This window comes from Hordeum vulgare, chromosome 2H (genome assembly GCF_904849725.1).
Source record: "Hordeum vulgare subsp. vulgare chromosome 2H, MorexV3_pseudomolecules_assembly, whole genome shotgun sequence".
Taxonomy (NCBI): domain Eukaryota; kingdom Viridiplantae; phylum Streptophyta; class Magnoliopsida; order Poales; family Poaceae; genus Hordeum; species Hordeum vulgare.
In genome coordinates, this window is record NC_058519.1 from 17,232,396 (window position 1) to 17,246,634 (window position 14,239).

General features: G+C 48.7%; 1 protein-coding gene and 1 long non-coding RNA gene across 2 annotated transcripts; both read left to right on the plus strand.

The window, feature by feature from the left end:
- Nucleotides 1-1,367: 1,367 nt before the first annotated feature.
- LOC123424495 lies at nt 1,368-6,567 on the plus strand. Its single transcript, XR_006621692.1, has 4 exons — nt 1,368-1,988; nt 2,101-2,325; nt 2,438-4,333; nt 5,104-6,567. It is a non-coding gene; the product is annotated as an uncharacterized LOC123424495 (long non-coding RNA).
- Nucleotides 6,568-6,572: 5 nt separating this feature from the next.
- Nucleotides 6,573-13,752, plus strand: LOC123425026 (arginine decarboxylase-like; the record flags this gene model as incomplete). Its single annotated transcript, XM_045108697.1, is given in 4 exon segments — nt 6,573-7,288; nt 7,338-7,464; nt 7,467-7,857; nt 12,995-13,752. Coding segments are annotated over 4 exon segments (1,992 nt in total), but the record flags the coding sequence as incomplete, so codon positions are not given.
- Nucleotides 13,753-14,239: the final 487 nt, after the last annotated feature.

Below are 14,239 nucleotides of genomic sequence, written 5' to 3' on the forward strand. Positions count from 1 at the left end.
GCAAAAAATTTAGCCAGCAGTAGAAAAATCTAACTATGGTTGCAACAAAATCAACGTCATCGTCGTCGCAAGGTCGCAACACCGCCTTGATGGATGTAGAAAAAAAGTTTGTCAGTAGTAGCAAAATGCAACTACGGTTGCAGCAAAAAATCGTCGCAACCGTCGCTAGGTCGCAGGTCCACTTTGATGGATGTAGCAAAAATGTTAGCCAATAGTAGCAAAATGCAACTACGGTTGCGGCTTTTCTTGCTGGGTAGAACCGATTGAAGCTTTCTTCATCTATGGTTGAAGCTCTTTTCAACAACGCTTGAAGCTATTTTAGATGACGGCTGTAATACTTGTATACGCGCGGCTCGACCATGGCAACAGTGAGGACGACATGTGGAGGTTGGAAGCGGTGATGCGGGTGTCCGACAGATGCGGGAACCGGCAATGCGGGCGGTCGACGGAACAGGCACAAACGATGTGGACGGCAGCAGGGCAGGGACGAGCCGTTGGTGGATCCCTCGACCATACGCACATAAAAGAATCGGCTCGTCAGACCCAAAAATGCTACACTTACGTAAAAATATACATAAGGCTACGTAACTCAACTAACTACTAATCCTTCCGGCCCCCTGATTTCAACTGGGTGGGGCCCCTTCCCTACTTTCCTCAAATTAAAAAACACCACCTAAACCATTAGGTTAGTCTATGTATGGTAGACCGACCGAACGTACGGTCGGCGCTTCTCCCCGTAACATTTCCCTTTCCTCGAACACCGTCCTCATCACCCGTGTTGCTACGGTCAGGCATGCATGACTTCATCCCATACGGTGAAGCCCACATCAACCATGAATAGTCAAAGACTGTCATAAGTGCTACTCGTCAAGTACGAGCACATGAAAACTTCAAACAATATTTATAGCAGGTTTAATGACATAAAGATGTCAACTTTCTTGTTTCAATTTATATCTTACCGTCTGTTGCCGGAATTTATCATTTTTGCGTGACTGAAATTGTCATCGCTGAAATACCAGCCACCTTACGTGTGGATTTGAGATAATCAAAGGCCTTCTTGCATTGCATGGGTACAAAACGTCATTTTGGATCCTCTTGCTACCCCCTTTATCTCTACTATTAAGGGGGATGTGCCGTCGTGATGGTTCAACCAGGAAGATGGTTCGACCTCTCGTTCGTTCGTCCCCCTTTTCATCCTTTCACCGATTTTTTTCAATCCCTTCGTAAACCAGTCAAAAAACCGTCGCTAGCACACACAAATATAACGGTTCAAAAAAAACCACTAAAACTTACGCACGCACCACCTGGGCGATCCATTCCCCGTCGCTCAGACCCTCCCACGTCCACCCAACCGTCAAAAGGCAAAAAAAAAAACGCGACCCACAAACGCATCTGCCTCCCCCCACGCTCTCACGATCCCCTCCTCTCTCGCGAGTTGACCGCGGCGTCATATCGCCGTCGCCGACCTCCGTGGTCTCCCCCAACCACGCAGTCGGCGGCGATGTCGACGGCGACCCGGATGCTTGCGCGCAGTGCCGTCCCCAGCCACCTCCTCCGCTCCGACGCCGCCACCACCAACCCCGCAGTCGCGATGGCGGCGCTGCTGCAACATCGCCGCCGACCAGGATGCTTGCGCGCAGCGCCGTCCCCGGCCACCTCCTCCGCTCCGCCTCCGTCACCGCCAACCCCGCAGTCGCGACGGCGGCGCTGCTGCAAGGGCGGTGGTACCGCGGGGGAGTGGACCCTGCGCCGTCCTTCTACGACCCGCCACCGACCCGGCGAACCTGGGCCTGAGCATCGTCCCGGAGAAGAAGGCATTCGTGCTGGAGCGCTTCGGCAAGTACCTTCTCCCCTGCAGCTGGAGGATGGTCACCTGCTCCTCCGACGGCTACGTCTCCGCGTTGTACGTCCTTCTCCCCGCCCCTCCTTTGCTCACGCCGGTCCATCTCTCCGTCGAGGAGCGTCCGTCGTTAGTGGCCACAATATGTGTAAGCTCGTCGCTCAGATTTATCAGTACATTTTCTTTGAAAATGTATCGCTCTAGCCTCTAGACATTTGAAAGATGGGCAAGTGTTCATCATCTTTCCTGTTCTTGGACAGGCTATTGCAGAACAACGCGATTACAGAGATTAGAGAGGACACTAGAGAATTGAGATTGATCCATGGGAAAAGGCTAGAGTTACAGTAAGATTACAGAGAGGTAGAAGCCTAGAAGGGGTTGTGAATGGTCAATTTTTTCTAGAGCTGATGGATAGTTCTGGCACTGACACTATGCCGGTCCATCTCTCCGTCGAGGAGCATCCGTCGTCAGTGGCCACAATCTGTGTAAGCTCGTCGCTCAGATTTATCAGTACAGTTTCTTTGAAAATGTATCACTCTAGCCTCTAGACATTTGAAAGATGGGCAAGTGTTTAACATCTTTCCTGTTCTTGGACAGGCTATTGCAGAACAACGCGATTACAGAGATTAGAGAGGACACTAGAGAATTGAGATTGATCCATGGGAAAAGGCTAGAGTTACAGTAAGATTACAGAGAGGTAGAAGCCTAGAAGGGGTTGTGAATGGTCAATTTTTTCTGGAGCTGATGGATAGTTCTGGCACTGACACTAGAGAATTTGACAATTGGACTGAATCTTCTCTAATATCTGCCATTTATTGATTTAGATGTGTGTTAGTTGGTTCATATGCTGGTGTTGTGCGATTTACACTTAATTTGAACTTGCCCTGTTTGGCCTTGCACTTCAACTTGCATAGAATCTGACACTAGATGGGATTATCGTAGCAGAAGGTGATGTACACCTCATTCTAACACCATTTTAGTGTGCTACAAAATTGCAGGTACCACACCTATTCATACCATGCCTGTCGCGCGCTTCATATAACAAGCAAGCTGAACTCGTCATCAACCTATCCAGTGCTGGAGCTATTCTTCTAGAACCAGGTCTGTTGCATTTTTCCGTTTAATCCTTCACCTTTTATATGCTATTTTCACCATTGCAACTCACATGTTGGTTCTACCTATGCAAGTTATGGAATTCATTCTTTTTTTATATAAATCAATAATGCTTCTCGAGGAGCGTGTCATCAAATACTTAATGAATTCGAAGATGTGCTCGTTAATGTATGACGGTCGCAATTCGACATGTCATGCCACCATCATTAAGCTGCCAGCATGGTAGTGCGATAATACCCTTTTTTATTATCGTTACCATGGTTTTTGAGGTTGAATCCTTCTGTTTCTTAGGAACACTCGAGTGAATTTGCAAGGTGAATACTATAATATAGAATTTGTAAAAGAATTCCGTATCTTCCGTTTTGCACTGAGTATCTTAATTTATTTTTGGAAATGGAAGGGTAGCAGTATGTTTTACTTGTGTCATGCAGAAAATGTTCTATTGCAGTATTTACTATTGAGGCAAAAGTAATCAAGAGAGCATACAAGAAGCTTGCCTTGGATGCTTTGGTCATTCAGCAAGATTTATTGCCAGAACAGAAAAGTTGCTTTCTTTTCTTCCCACTACTTGTAATTTCATTAATTTTCATGTTAAAGTGGAACAAGTATTAATGTACTTTTGTTGTTGTGTTCTTTATTAGTTGCCAATAAAGATGAGCTGATGGTGAGATTATTTGCTGAAATGGTATTCAATTCTAAGGCTAGCATAATAAGAAATGAAGATATTAACCATAGTATCAATAGAGGAGAAGAGACAACATCACAACCTGATGTAACAAAACTCCTCACATTAGTTCCCATGCTTTAAGATTTCTCTGTTGTAGAAGTTATATTCTCTCATGCAAACATAATTTTTATTTTCTTAAATGAAAAATAGACTGGTAATATATATTTTTAATTGAAAAAATTGCACTAGTAGTCTTCCCTCATACAGTAGATTGTATTTCTTTTAGTTTGTTAACAATCTGTTTAAAAAGTCACTTACCGGATCATCATGTAAGACACCAAGAACCTAAGGTGGTCCCTTCCAAATTATGTTGGACGTGCGTCCTTCTGGCATCATATTAGAAATATAAATATGGTCAGTTATTTTCTTATCCAATTAACCCCATGTAAGTACAAATTGTGGAGGATAGCTCGATGTTGAATGTCCGAAAGATAGATATTGGAAGTTAGGCTCAACCTGAACAGAAATATATCTAGCATTAGTTGTGCTAAGTGCTTTTGGTTTGTCTGCTGAAGGATTCATATGGTTGCAACATTTACTTCATAGCTACGTTTGTTTTTGGCAACATTTATTTGGACCAGTGACGCTTACTCACAATGATCATTTTTTCATCGAATTCTTGAAGAACACCTACAGAAATTCATCCATGGATGGTAAGTTTTCTCTATAATATCTTCACATGGATTCTCACCTATTCTTTGGAAATTATTTTCTTAAGTTACTGTATACTTATCTGTGTCTAAGCTAAATTTGCAATATGCTCATTAAACTAAAACATCATTGATGAATTATTGTTGTTCAAACTAACTAGGTGATAGGTACAGTCCTGCAGAGCAAAAGCATTTGTTTCAAGGACATTCTAAAAAGTCAAATTATAGTAGTTTGGTCATAAGACACGTAATAATTGACTTCTAAAAAATGAACTAGACGGCTAAAGTCTCTGAAAATAACTGAGAGGTAACTTACCTGATAGCTAGGATATATATTTAAGGGGTAGGTTTTTTTTGATTGCTTGAGGCAGGGGTGCTTATTCGTATTTGTCTTCTTCACCTTCATATATCTTCGTATTTCTCTTCTATGGCAAGACCGATACCAGTTCATTCGTTTGTAGCATGGCAGAAAGAAATGAAATTTACTCCCTCTGTTTCTAAATGTTCCTAATATAAGTCTTTTTAAGGAATCCATTAGACTACATACGGAGCAAAATGAATGAATTTATACTCCAAAGTATGTCTATGTATATCCTTATGAAGTTTGTATGTCTAAAAAGACTTATATTTAAGGATGGAGGCAGTATAAATGTTTTCAAACATTTTACTACGGAATACATTCGGAGCAAAATATGCATTTTACATCTCGATATCTGAAGCAAAATTCTGCAATTGTAGCACTAACTGACCTTCTCCCCTCCATATGCATCCAGAATATATATAAGGTTGTTAGTTGTGTCAAAAGCATAGACTTGCCATCGTTGCTGAATTTAATGTCAGACACTTCAGCCGTATCTTCACCGACCAAGAAAGTGTCAAATGGACCCTGAAAGTGGTTTGTTTCACAAGATGAGAATTTCACATGCTTCCCAGATATATGACTGCAAGGAACAAAGGAGAAGCACTTGGAGAAGACGGGGCCAAAAGATCCAAAAACATCTATGCAGTGTTGCTAACATAGTGGTAAGATTTATACTCCCTTACCTCTTATGTAGTGTGGCAGATTTGGAAAAAATTAGCAGAGAACTTTTTAGGCCAAAGAGATGGATATGTAAGTTTTTTTTTCATGGGTGGAATAGTTGGTCTCTGAAGTTATTTACAATGTTAACCTCCCTTTGGAAGCATTTGGCACTTAGCCTTTCCTCCTGTGCAGCCGAGCTGACTTCTTGACATCCTTGAATTTTCTTTTCTACTTTTTCATCTTGTTATGTTGCCTCTTTGGTAAGCTCCAACCTAAGATTTAAAAATTATATTATTAGCCTACATCAATTGCAGTGTGTAACATGTCAGATTGTACACAATGATGGCTCATTGAATGGAAGAAGAAGTGCGTTGATTGCAAATGATTATTTTAGAGATGATTGCAATAAGCAAGCATAAGAAGAGTGATGCTTCACGTACGACAAATCACATATGATTTTTCTACGATGCAAAAAGGGCAGCCTTGATTGCATATGTAGGCGTGAATTAATTTAGTTTGAGTAACAATGATGGGAAGAAACTAACATGGTTTGCTCATTGATGGTAGGCGCCCAACATGGTTTCCTTCTTTCATTCATCATGGATTAATGGTAAACAATTCCAATTGGTGGTGGGAGATGATGTTGTTAGATGTCAAACACTTCATTATTCATGTTTTAAACCGAGGCACTTAGTGCACGACCATCGTGTGAAACTTATTGCAGCCTTGGTCAACACACTTTCGTTATCTCATTAATCATATCATTACGGCAATCTTAATGCTTGATCATGTGTATCTTTGTGATGTCAAGAGTCGTGATGGTGATTTGGTGAAGCTTAAGAGGAGAATAAACACGACGTGTGGAGTTAGGGACCGTTTGAGACGTAAGAGGAATTGATACCTTGTCTTGTTCTAGGTTGGGTGTTTGAGAAGGAAACCAGGGGTGTATGGAGGGGTTGGTCGGTACCATAGGGACATGTTTGCTTGTTTTTATGTTTGGGTGCTTTCTATCACTACTAGGTAGCAAAATAATTCTGGGGGGTTCTTCGCAAATAAAGCTTCTGTATGAGAAATATCAAACGAATTGTGACGAGGCTTAAAAAATGTGTGGTGTTGCAAGAGTGACATGAGGATTTGATATTCGTTTGGATGCGGTCTTGAACTGCATTTGCATTTGCATTTATTATAGAATAACAAGTTCAGAGATTATTTCCTTTATTTATAGATTGTCTCGTTCCGTGGCAACGTACGGGCATTCAGCTAGTATATATAACGGAGGAAGGTCCAGCCGGAACTCCACACGCAGCAGTCTCCCACTATAGCAAGCACGGTACCAAAATTCACGCGAGCTCTCTCTTTTCCGTTTTCCCTTGTTCACGGCGTGCAGCGAAGAACTACGGTGGGGTGTACAACATCCATGGCTGGGGCGACCCCTACTTCGCCGTGAACAAGCACGGCCACCTCTGCGTCCGACCCCACGGCCGCGGCACGGCCCCGGGCCAGGAGATCGACCTGGTCTCCGTCATCCACCAAGCGGCAGCGACGACGACCACCGATGATCACGACGACAAGGAGAAGTGGAAGCTCCAGTTCCCCATGATCCTCCGCTTCCCCGACGTGCTCCGGCACCGGCTCGACTCGCTGCACGCCGCGTTCGCGGCCGCCGTCGAGCACACCGGCTACCGCTCCGTCTACCAGGGCGTGTTCCCGGTGAAGGTGAGCCAGAACAAGGCCGTCGTGCAGGACATGGTCCGCTTCGGCCACGAGTACGGCTACGGGCTCGAGGCCGGGTCCAAGCCGGAGCTGCTCATCGCCATGAGCTGCCTCACCAAGGCCAAGCCTGGCGCCTACCTGGTGTGCAACGGATACAAGGACAAGGACTACGTCGCGCTCGCTCTGGCGGCGCGCGCCATGGGCCTGAACGCCATCATCGTGCTGGGATGGAGGTGGCGGCGCGCGCCATGGGCCTGAACGCCATCATCGTGCTGGGATGGAGGAGGAGCTCGACATCGTTGTGGAGCAGAGCATTAGGCTCGGCGTCGAGCTGGCGATCGGTGTCCGCGCCAAGCTGCTCACCAAGATACCGGGCCATTTCGGGTCGACGGCGGGCAAGCGGCAAGCATGCATGGCAAGTTCGGGCTCCTGGCGGAGAGGATCTACGATGTGGCCCGGAAGCTCAAGGGTATGGGCAAGCTGCACTGGCTCAAGCTGCTGCACTTCCACGTCGGCTCCATGATCCCGTCCACGGACATCGTCTTGAGGGCGGCGAGCGAGGCCGCCGGGATCTACTGTGGCCTCCTGAACGACTGTGGCGCGGAGGCGATGGCCACGCTGGACTGCGGCGGCGGGCTCGGAGTCGACTACGACGGGACGCGGTCGGGTAGCTCCGACATGTCGGTGGCGTATGGGCTGGAGGAGTACGCGTCGAGCATCGTGCAGGCGGTGCGGCTCAGGTGCGACGACAACGGCGTTCCCCACCCCGTGCTCTGCACCGAGAGCGGCCGCGCCATGGCTGTCGGCTTTTGAACGTGTGTATGCAGCTGTACAGGCGTGCCTACGCGATTCTTGCTTCGGCCGGCTACTTGACGGAACTTGCGTAACTAGCAATACGAATAAAACTGATCGATGGATTTGATGGCTAAAGGCCCGTGTTGAGTCTTTGCTTTGTATTGCTTTTCGTTTTTCTGGTGTTACAATCAACACCCCTAGGATGTCTTTTATACACGTCCACAAGGGACTATGAAAATAGATTAGGACTAGGAATCGTAATACTACTAGGACTCAGTTTGGCTTTCTTTCCTAATCCTAAAGAAACAACATGATTAACTTCTACATTCACCTCCTTAATCTTTTTGCTTGACTTCACTTCTTGCACTCCGACTTTCCTCCTCATCTCGATGAACTTCTGTCGACCGAGGGACTTGGTGAAAATATCGGCAAGTTGGTCTTTCGTGTTCACATGTTGAACCTCGATTAACCCTTCTTCAATGCACTCCCGGATATGGTGGAACCGGGTATCTATGTGCTTGCTCCTTTCGTGATGAACCGGATTTTTGCACAATAAGATTGCAGCTTGGTTGTCAATCTTTAATGACACCTTCTGCACCTCCCGCTTTGCAAGAATAGCTAGGAGTCTTCTCAGCCACACTGCTTGACAAGCCGCCGTGCTTGCCGCTATGTATTCTGCCTCGCATGAAGACAATGCCACCACCTTTTGCTTCTGAGAATTCCAGCTAATCGGATTCGGGGTAAGGTAGAATACCATGCTCGTTGTGCTCTTTCGGTCATCAACATCACCTGTCATGTCACTATCTGAATATCCACGAAGGATCAACCATTCCTTTCCCTTTCTATACGTGCAGCCAAGATTAATTGTGCCTTTCACATAGCGTAGAATTTGATTGACCGCGCTCATGTGTTCGATTGTCGGATTCTCCATGAAACGACTCACGATCCCGACTGAATAAGCCAAGTCAGGTCGGGTATGCACCAAGTATCTTAGGCTACCCACAACGCTTCGATACATTGTGGTGTCCACCGACGGATTTGAGCTACGCTTGCTCAACTTGTGACGTTGGTCCATTGGAACTTGTGTCGCGTAGCAATCTGACATGCCACACTTGTCCAATAACTTGACCGCGTAAGCCGATTGACATAGGGAAATCTCTCCGGAGCTTTGCTTCACTTCGATGCCCAAGTAATAGCTGAGTAATCCCAGATCACTCATGCTAAACTTGTTCTTCATTTGCGCCTTGAAACGTTCAATTTCTTGTACGCTATCTCCGGTGATAATCAGATCGTCGACATAAACTCCAACTAGCAGGTTTGAGCCTTTGGAGTTCTTTGTATAGACTGCGTGCTCGAGGGGACATCTCTTGAACCCGAGCGAGACCAAACTTCGGTCTAACTTTAAGTTCCAAGCTCTTGGCGCTTGCTTCAACCCGTAAAGTGCCTTCTTGAGCTTGTAAACTTTCCCTTCTTCGCCTTTCTTCTCGTAGCCGAGGGGGTTGTTCCACGTACACTTCTTCTGTGAGATCGCCGTTGAGGAAAGCGGATTTAACATCCATATGATGAACCTTCCAATCCTCTTGTGCTGCCAAAGCTAGGAGCACTCTCACCGTCTCGATTCGAGCAACCGGTGCAAACACCTCATCATAGTCAACTCCTTGACGTTGAACGTAGCCCTTTGCAACGAGTCTTGCCTTGTACTTCATAATGGCACCCTTTGTGTCCTTCTTTAACTTGTAAACCCACTTCAAACCTATCGTCTTTTGGTTTGGAGGTCGGGTTACCAAAGTCCACGTGCCATTGCTCTCAATTGCCTTCATCTCCTCATCCATGGCGTGCGTCCAGCTAGGACTTTTGCTCGCCTCTACGAAGTTCGCCGGCTCCTCAACTCCGAACAGACATAGTCCGGAGTACTCGAGCGTAACTGGCTTTGTGTACTTGTAGACTTTCTTGAGGGTCTTGTAGCGACGAGGCCCTGAGGAGTCCGTTGTGGCTTGCGAAGGAGGCGACACAAATTGTGTCAGTGTTGATGCACTTGAGGAAGACGGCTGAGACCCTGGTGTGTCATCGACATCCGTGTCGTCGGCGTAGTTGTCGTGACCGTGACCATCATCTTGATTGTCGTCGTCACTATGCGCCTCGTTGTCGATGTTTTCGTCGAGATCTCCGCCTGTGTCGTGCGCGGCGTTGTCGCTATTTCCTTGCGACCTATGCACGCCGTTGTCGGTGTCGGCACCATGATGATCACTACCATTGTGTTCACCTTGGTTGGGCGTCTTGCCAACCACCTGGACATCCTCCCCTGCATCATCATCAGTTGGAAATTCAACTGCAAATATGTTACTTTTTGGAGCATCGTCGGCTGCGGCGCTCCAATTCCACGCATGGTTTTCTTCAAACACGACGTCGCGTGAAATCCGTAGACGCTTGGTTTGTGGATCGTAGAAACGGTATGCCTTGGTGCCAGAACCGCTCTCGTATCCGATGAACACCATCTTGGTGCTACGATCGGCAAGCTTTGAGAGGTGCGGCTCCGCCGTCTTCACATGTGCCACGCACCCGAATGTCCGTAGATGAGACACATTCGGCTTACGTCCGTAAATTGCTTCATACGGAGTCTTGCCGATCACCGCCTTCGTTGGAGCCCGGTTGAGAAGATAGACCGCCGTCGAGACAGCTTCTCCCCAAAAAGTCCCCGGCAGGTTCTTGCTCTTGAGTAAACTCCTTGCCATGTCAACGACGGTTCGATTGCGCCTTTCAACGACCCCATTCTGCTGCGGCGTGTAAGGTGCCGTGAGGAACCTCTTTATGCCAATCTTCTCGCAGTAGTCGTTGAACTCATTCGACGTAAACTCTCCGCCGCGATCTGTCTGTAGAGCGCGAACCTTCAGCTTGTGTTCCATCTCTGTTGCAGCCTTCAGCTTCTTGAATGCTTCAAACGCCTTATCTTTAGACCGTAGGAGAATGACCCACATATATCTCGAGTAGTCGGCTACCACAAGGAAGAAATACTTCTTTCCAGCGTGAGTTGCCGTGGTGATAGGGCCACATAGATCACCATGGAGCAGCTCGAGTGCATCACTTGCACGATAGGTAGACTGAGCAGGGAATGGCCTGCGGTGCTGTTTTCCAACCAAGCACCCGTCACATACTCGATCAACATGGTCGATAACTGGCATCCCGGATACCATCTCCATCTTTGATATCTTCTTCAAGGCGTAGAAGTTAACGTGTCCAAATCTAGCATGCCATAACCACAAATCATCATCACTCTTGGCGAGCCAACACTCCGGTTGAGATTGATCAAGGTTGAGGATATATAGCCTATTCCGTGTGCGATTAACACGAGCTAGCACGTTTCGGAGGTTGTCGAAGATCGTCATCACTCCGCTCTCGATATTCACCTTGCATCCATTCTCGTCAAGCTTCCCAATAGAGATGATGTTGTTGCGCAGCCGTGGGATGTAGTACACTCCGGTGAGTATGCGATGTTCGCCTGTGAGACCCTCAAAGAGGGCAGATCCTTGCCCGCAAATGTCCACAGCTGAACCATCACCGAACTTGACCGAGCCTTCAACATCGTATTCCAGCTCGAGGAATTTCTCCTTGCACCCCGTCATGTGGTTACTGGCACCCGTGTCGAGATACCACGACACGTTCTGATCACCGGATAACTTTGGTGTCACTTTTTCCTCATGAAGTAGCACCTTCCGGCTTGGTTTCACAACCACCGTTTCAGCGAGATCACAAACTTCGGCCATCAGAAGACCTGGACCTTCGTCTTCCTGCTTTGCCAAATTTGCCTTGATCTCCCGCTTGTTAGGCTTTGAGCAATCCTTCGCAAAGTGACCCATCTTATTGCAGTTATAGCACTTGACCTCGGACAAGTCCAAGTTCCGTGGTTTCTGCTCTTTAGATTGGCCCACCTTACCACGACCTTGTGGTTTGCCTTTTCCTTTGCCTTTTCCGGTTTGTCCATCGCCCTTCGTGTTGCTTGAGCCTTCGCCACCGTCACGCCTCCCTTTGCTACTTGGGGCCTCCCAATCTGCGCGCGAGTACATGAGTTGGTCACTACCTCCTCCGTTGCCTTTTCGACACCACGAGCATTCTCTTCCCATGTCCGCAGGCGTCCGATCGCCTCCGTTATGGTCACGTCGTCGATGTCGTAAAGCTGTTCGAGCGTGCCGATGATGTACGTGAATTTGTCAGTCACTGAACTGAAAAATTTCTCCACAATCTTGGTCTCCTCGAGCTTTGCACCAAGCGCGCGGATCTCTCCCACCAAAGTAGCAAGACACATGGCATAGTCGTTCACCGATTCAGTTTCCTCCATCTGCAACTTGTGAAATTGGCGCTTCAACACTTGTGACCGAGCCTTAGTGACACGATCTTCTTCGATCCTCATCTCCTTGAGTGCGTTCCACGCCTCCCTTGCCGTCTCGAACTCCGCCAATGTCATTAGCACGGAATCCGGCACGGACTGGGCTATGGCGGCCATGGCACCTTCGTCGCGCTCCTCGTCGACGTCGTCGTCCGTGATGGCCTCCCACACTCGAAGGGATCAAAGAATAATCTTCATCTTCACCGCCCACACGTCGTAGTTGGCGTCGGTGAGCATCGGGTACTGGATGGGGATGTTGCGATGCGCCTGGACGTTGGCGCCGCTCATTCCTCCACCACTGGTTGCTGACTTGACGCCCTTCTTCACCTTGTCGCCATTCTTGTTCGCCTTAGCACCGCCGCTGCAGGACTTGACCGACTCAGCGTCGCTGTCCGTCATCGTAGATCGTAGATCATCGAGGCTCTAGATACCAATTGTCGGCTTTTGAACGTGCGTATGCAGCTGTATAGGCGTGCCTACGCGATTCTTGCTTCGGCCGGCTACTTGACGGAACTTGCGTAACTAGCGACACGAATAAAACTGATCGATGGATTTGATGGCTAAAGGCCCGTGTCGAGCCTTTGCTTTGTATTGCTTTTCGTTTTTCTGGTGTTACAATCAACACCCCCAGGGTGTCTTTTATACACGTCCACAAGGGACTATGGAAATAGACTAGGACTAGGAATCCTAATACTACTAGGACTCGGTTTGGCTTTCTTTCCTAATCCTAAAGAAACAACATGATTAACTTCTACAATGGCGTCCCACCACTCCATGATCATCCTTGAGGCGCTCTCGGCGATCCCCGAGCCGAGAGACGACGGCGAGACCATCGAGCAGCTGCACGCCATGATCCATGAGCTCGCCTCGAAGCAGCAGCCGAGCGCGCTATTGAAGGGTGACGCGGCGGCAGCGGGCATCAAGAAGCATGGCATCGAGATGTACAAGCTGGGGAAGAAGCTGTCCAAGAGCGTCATGGCTGACACGACCACCATCTACAACTACCACATGAACCTCTCCGTCTTCTCGCTGGTGTCGGACTTCTGGGGCAACCGGCAGCTGTTCCCGATGATGCCGGTGAGCCGGCTCCACGAGCGGCCGACCCGCATGGCCATGCTCGTGGACCTCACCTGCGACAGCGACGGGAGGATCGAGAAGTTCATCGGCGGCGCTGAGACGCTGCCGCTGCACCCGCTGGACCCTGTGCTCGGCGGCTACTACGTGGCCGTGCTCCTCGCCGGCGCGTACCAGGAGGCCCTGTCCTCTAAGCACAACCTGCTCGGCGGCCCGAGCCTGGTGCGCGTCCTCGGCGGTGGCGACGGTGGGTTCATACTCGACACGACCCACCTGGGCCCGACGACGGAGGAGCTCATCGGCACCATGAGGTACGACGTGAAGGAGGACATCGCCGGCGTGATCGAGGAGCGGGCGAGGGAGAAGCAGGTGTGGGAAATGGTGGGGACGCTCGTGGAGAACGGGCTCTACACCATGCCGTACCTCGTCGACTATTAGAGCATCTCTAGTGGATGGTGTAAATTTGAACGTGTATATGAAGATATACACGTTGTTAAATTATACACGTCCTAATTTTTTGGAACGTGTAAATTAGGACGTGTATATTCCCCTCCTTCTTTTCCCCTCTGCAAGATAAGCTTTAGGTGAGATTCAGTAGTGCAGAGAGGTTCAGAGAACAAGAAACAGGGAAGCTTCGCCGCATTGCAGCTGTCTCCCTCGTCGCCGGCAGCCTTCCCCGTGGCATCCAAGATGTCCATGGACTCGAGGGTGCCTCCCTCATTCCATTCCCACCGCTAGGGTGGCCGATGGGCCACCACAGCGACGGCCCCAACCTCGTCTCCGGCGAGTACCCGGAGCCGAAGCGCTGCAGCAGGTGGAGGAGCGCGCCGCCAGCAGCGCCGCCAGCAGCCCGCCCCGCACAGCGCCGCCCGCAGCGCCGCCAGCAGCCCGCCCCGCACCCCGCCGCCACCCCGCCGCCCGCAGC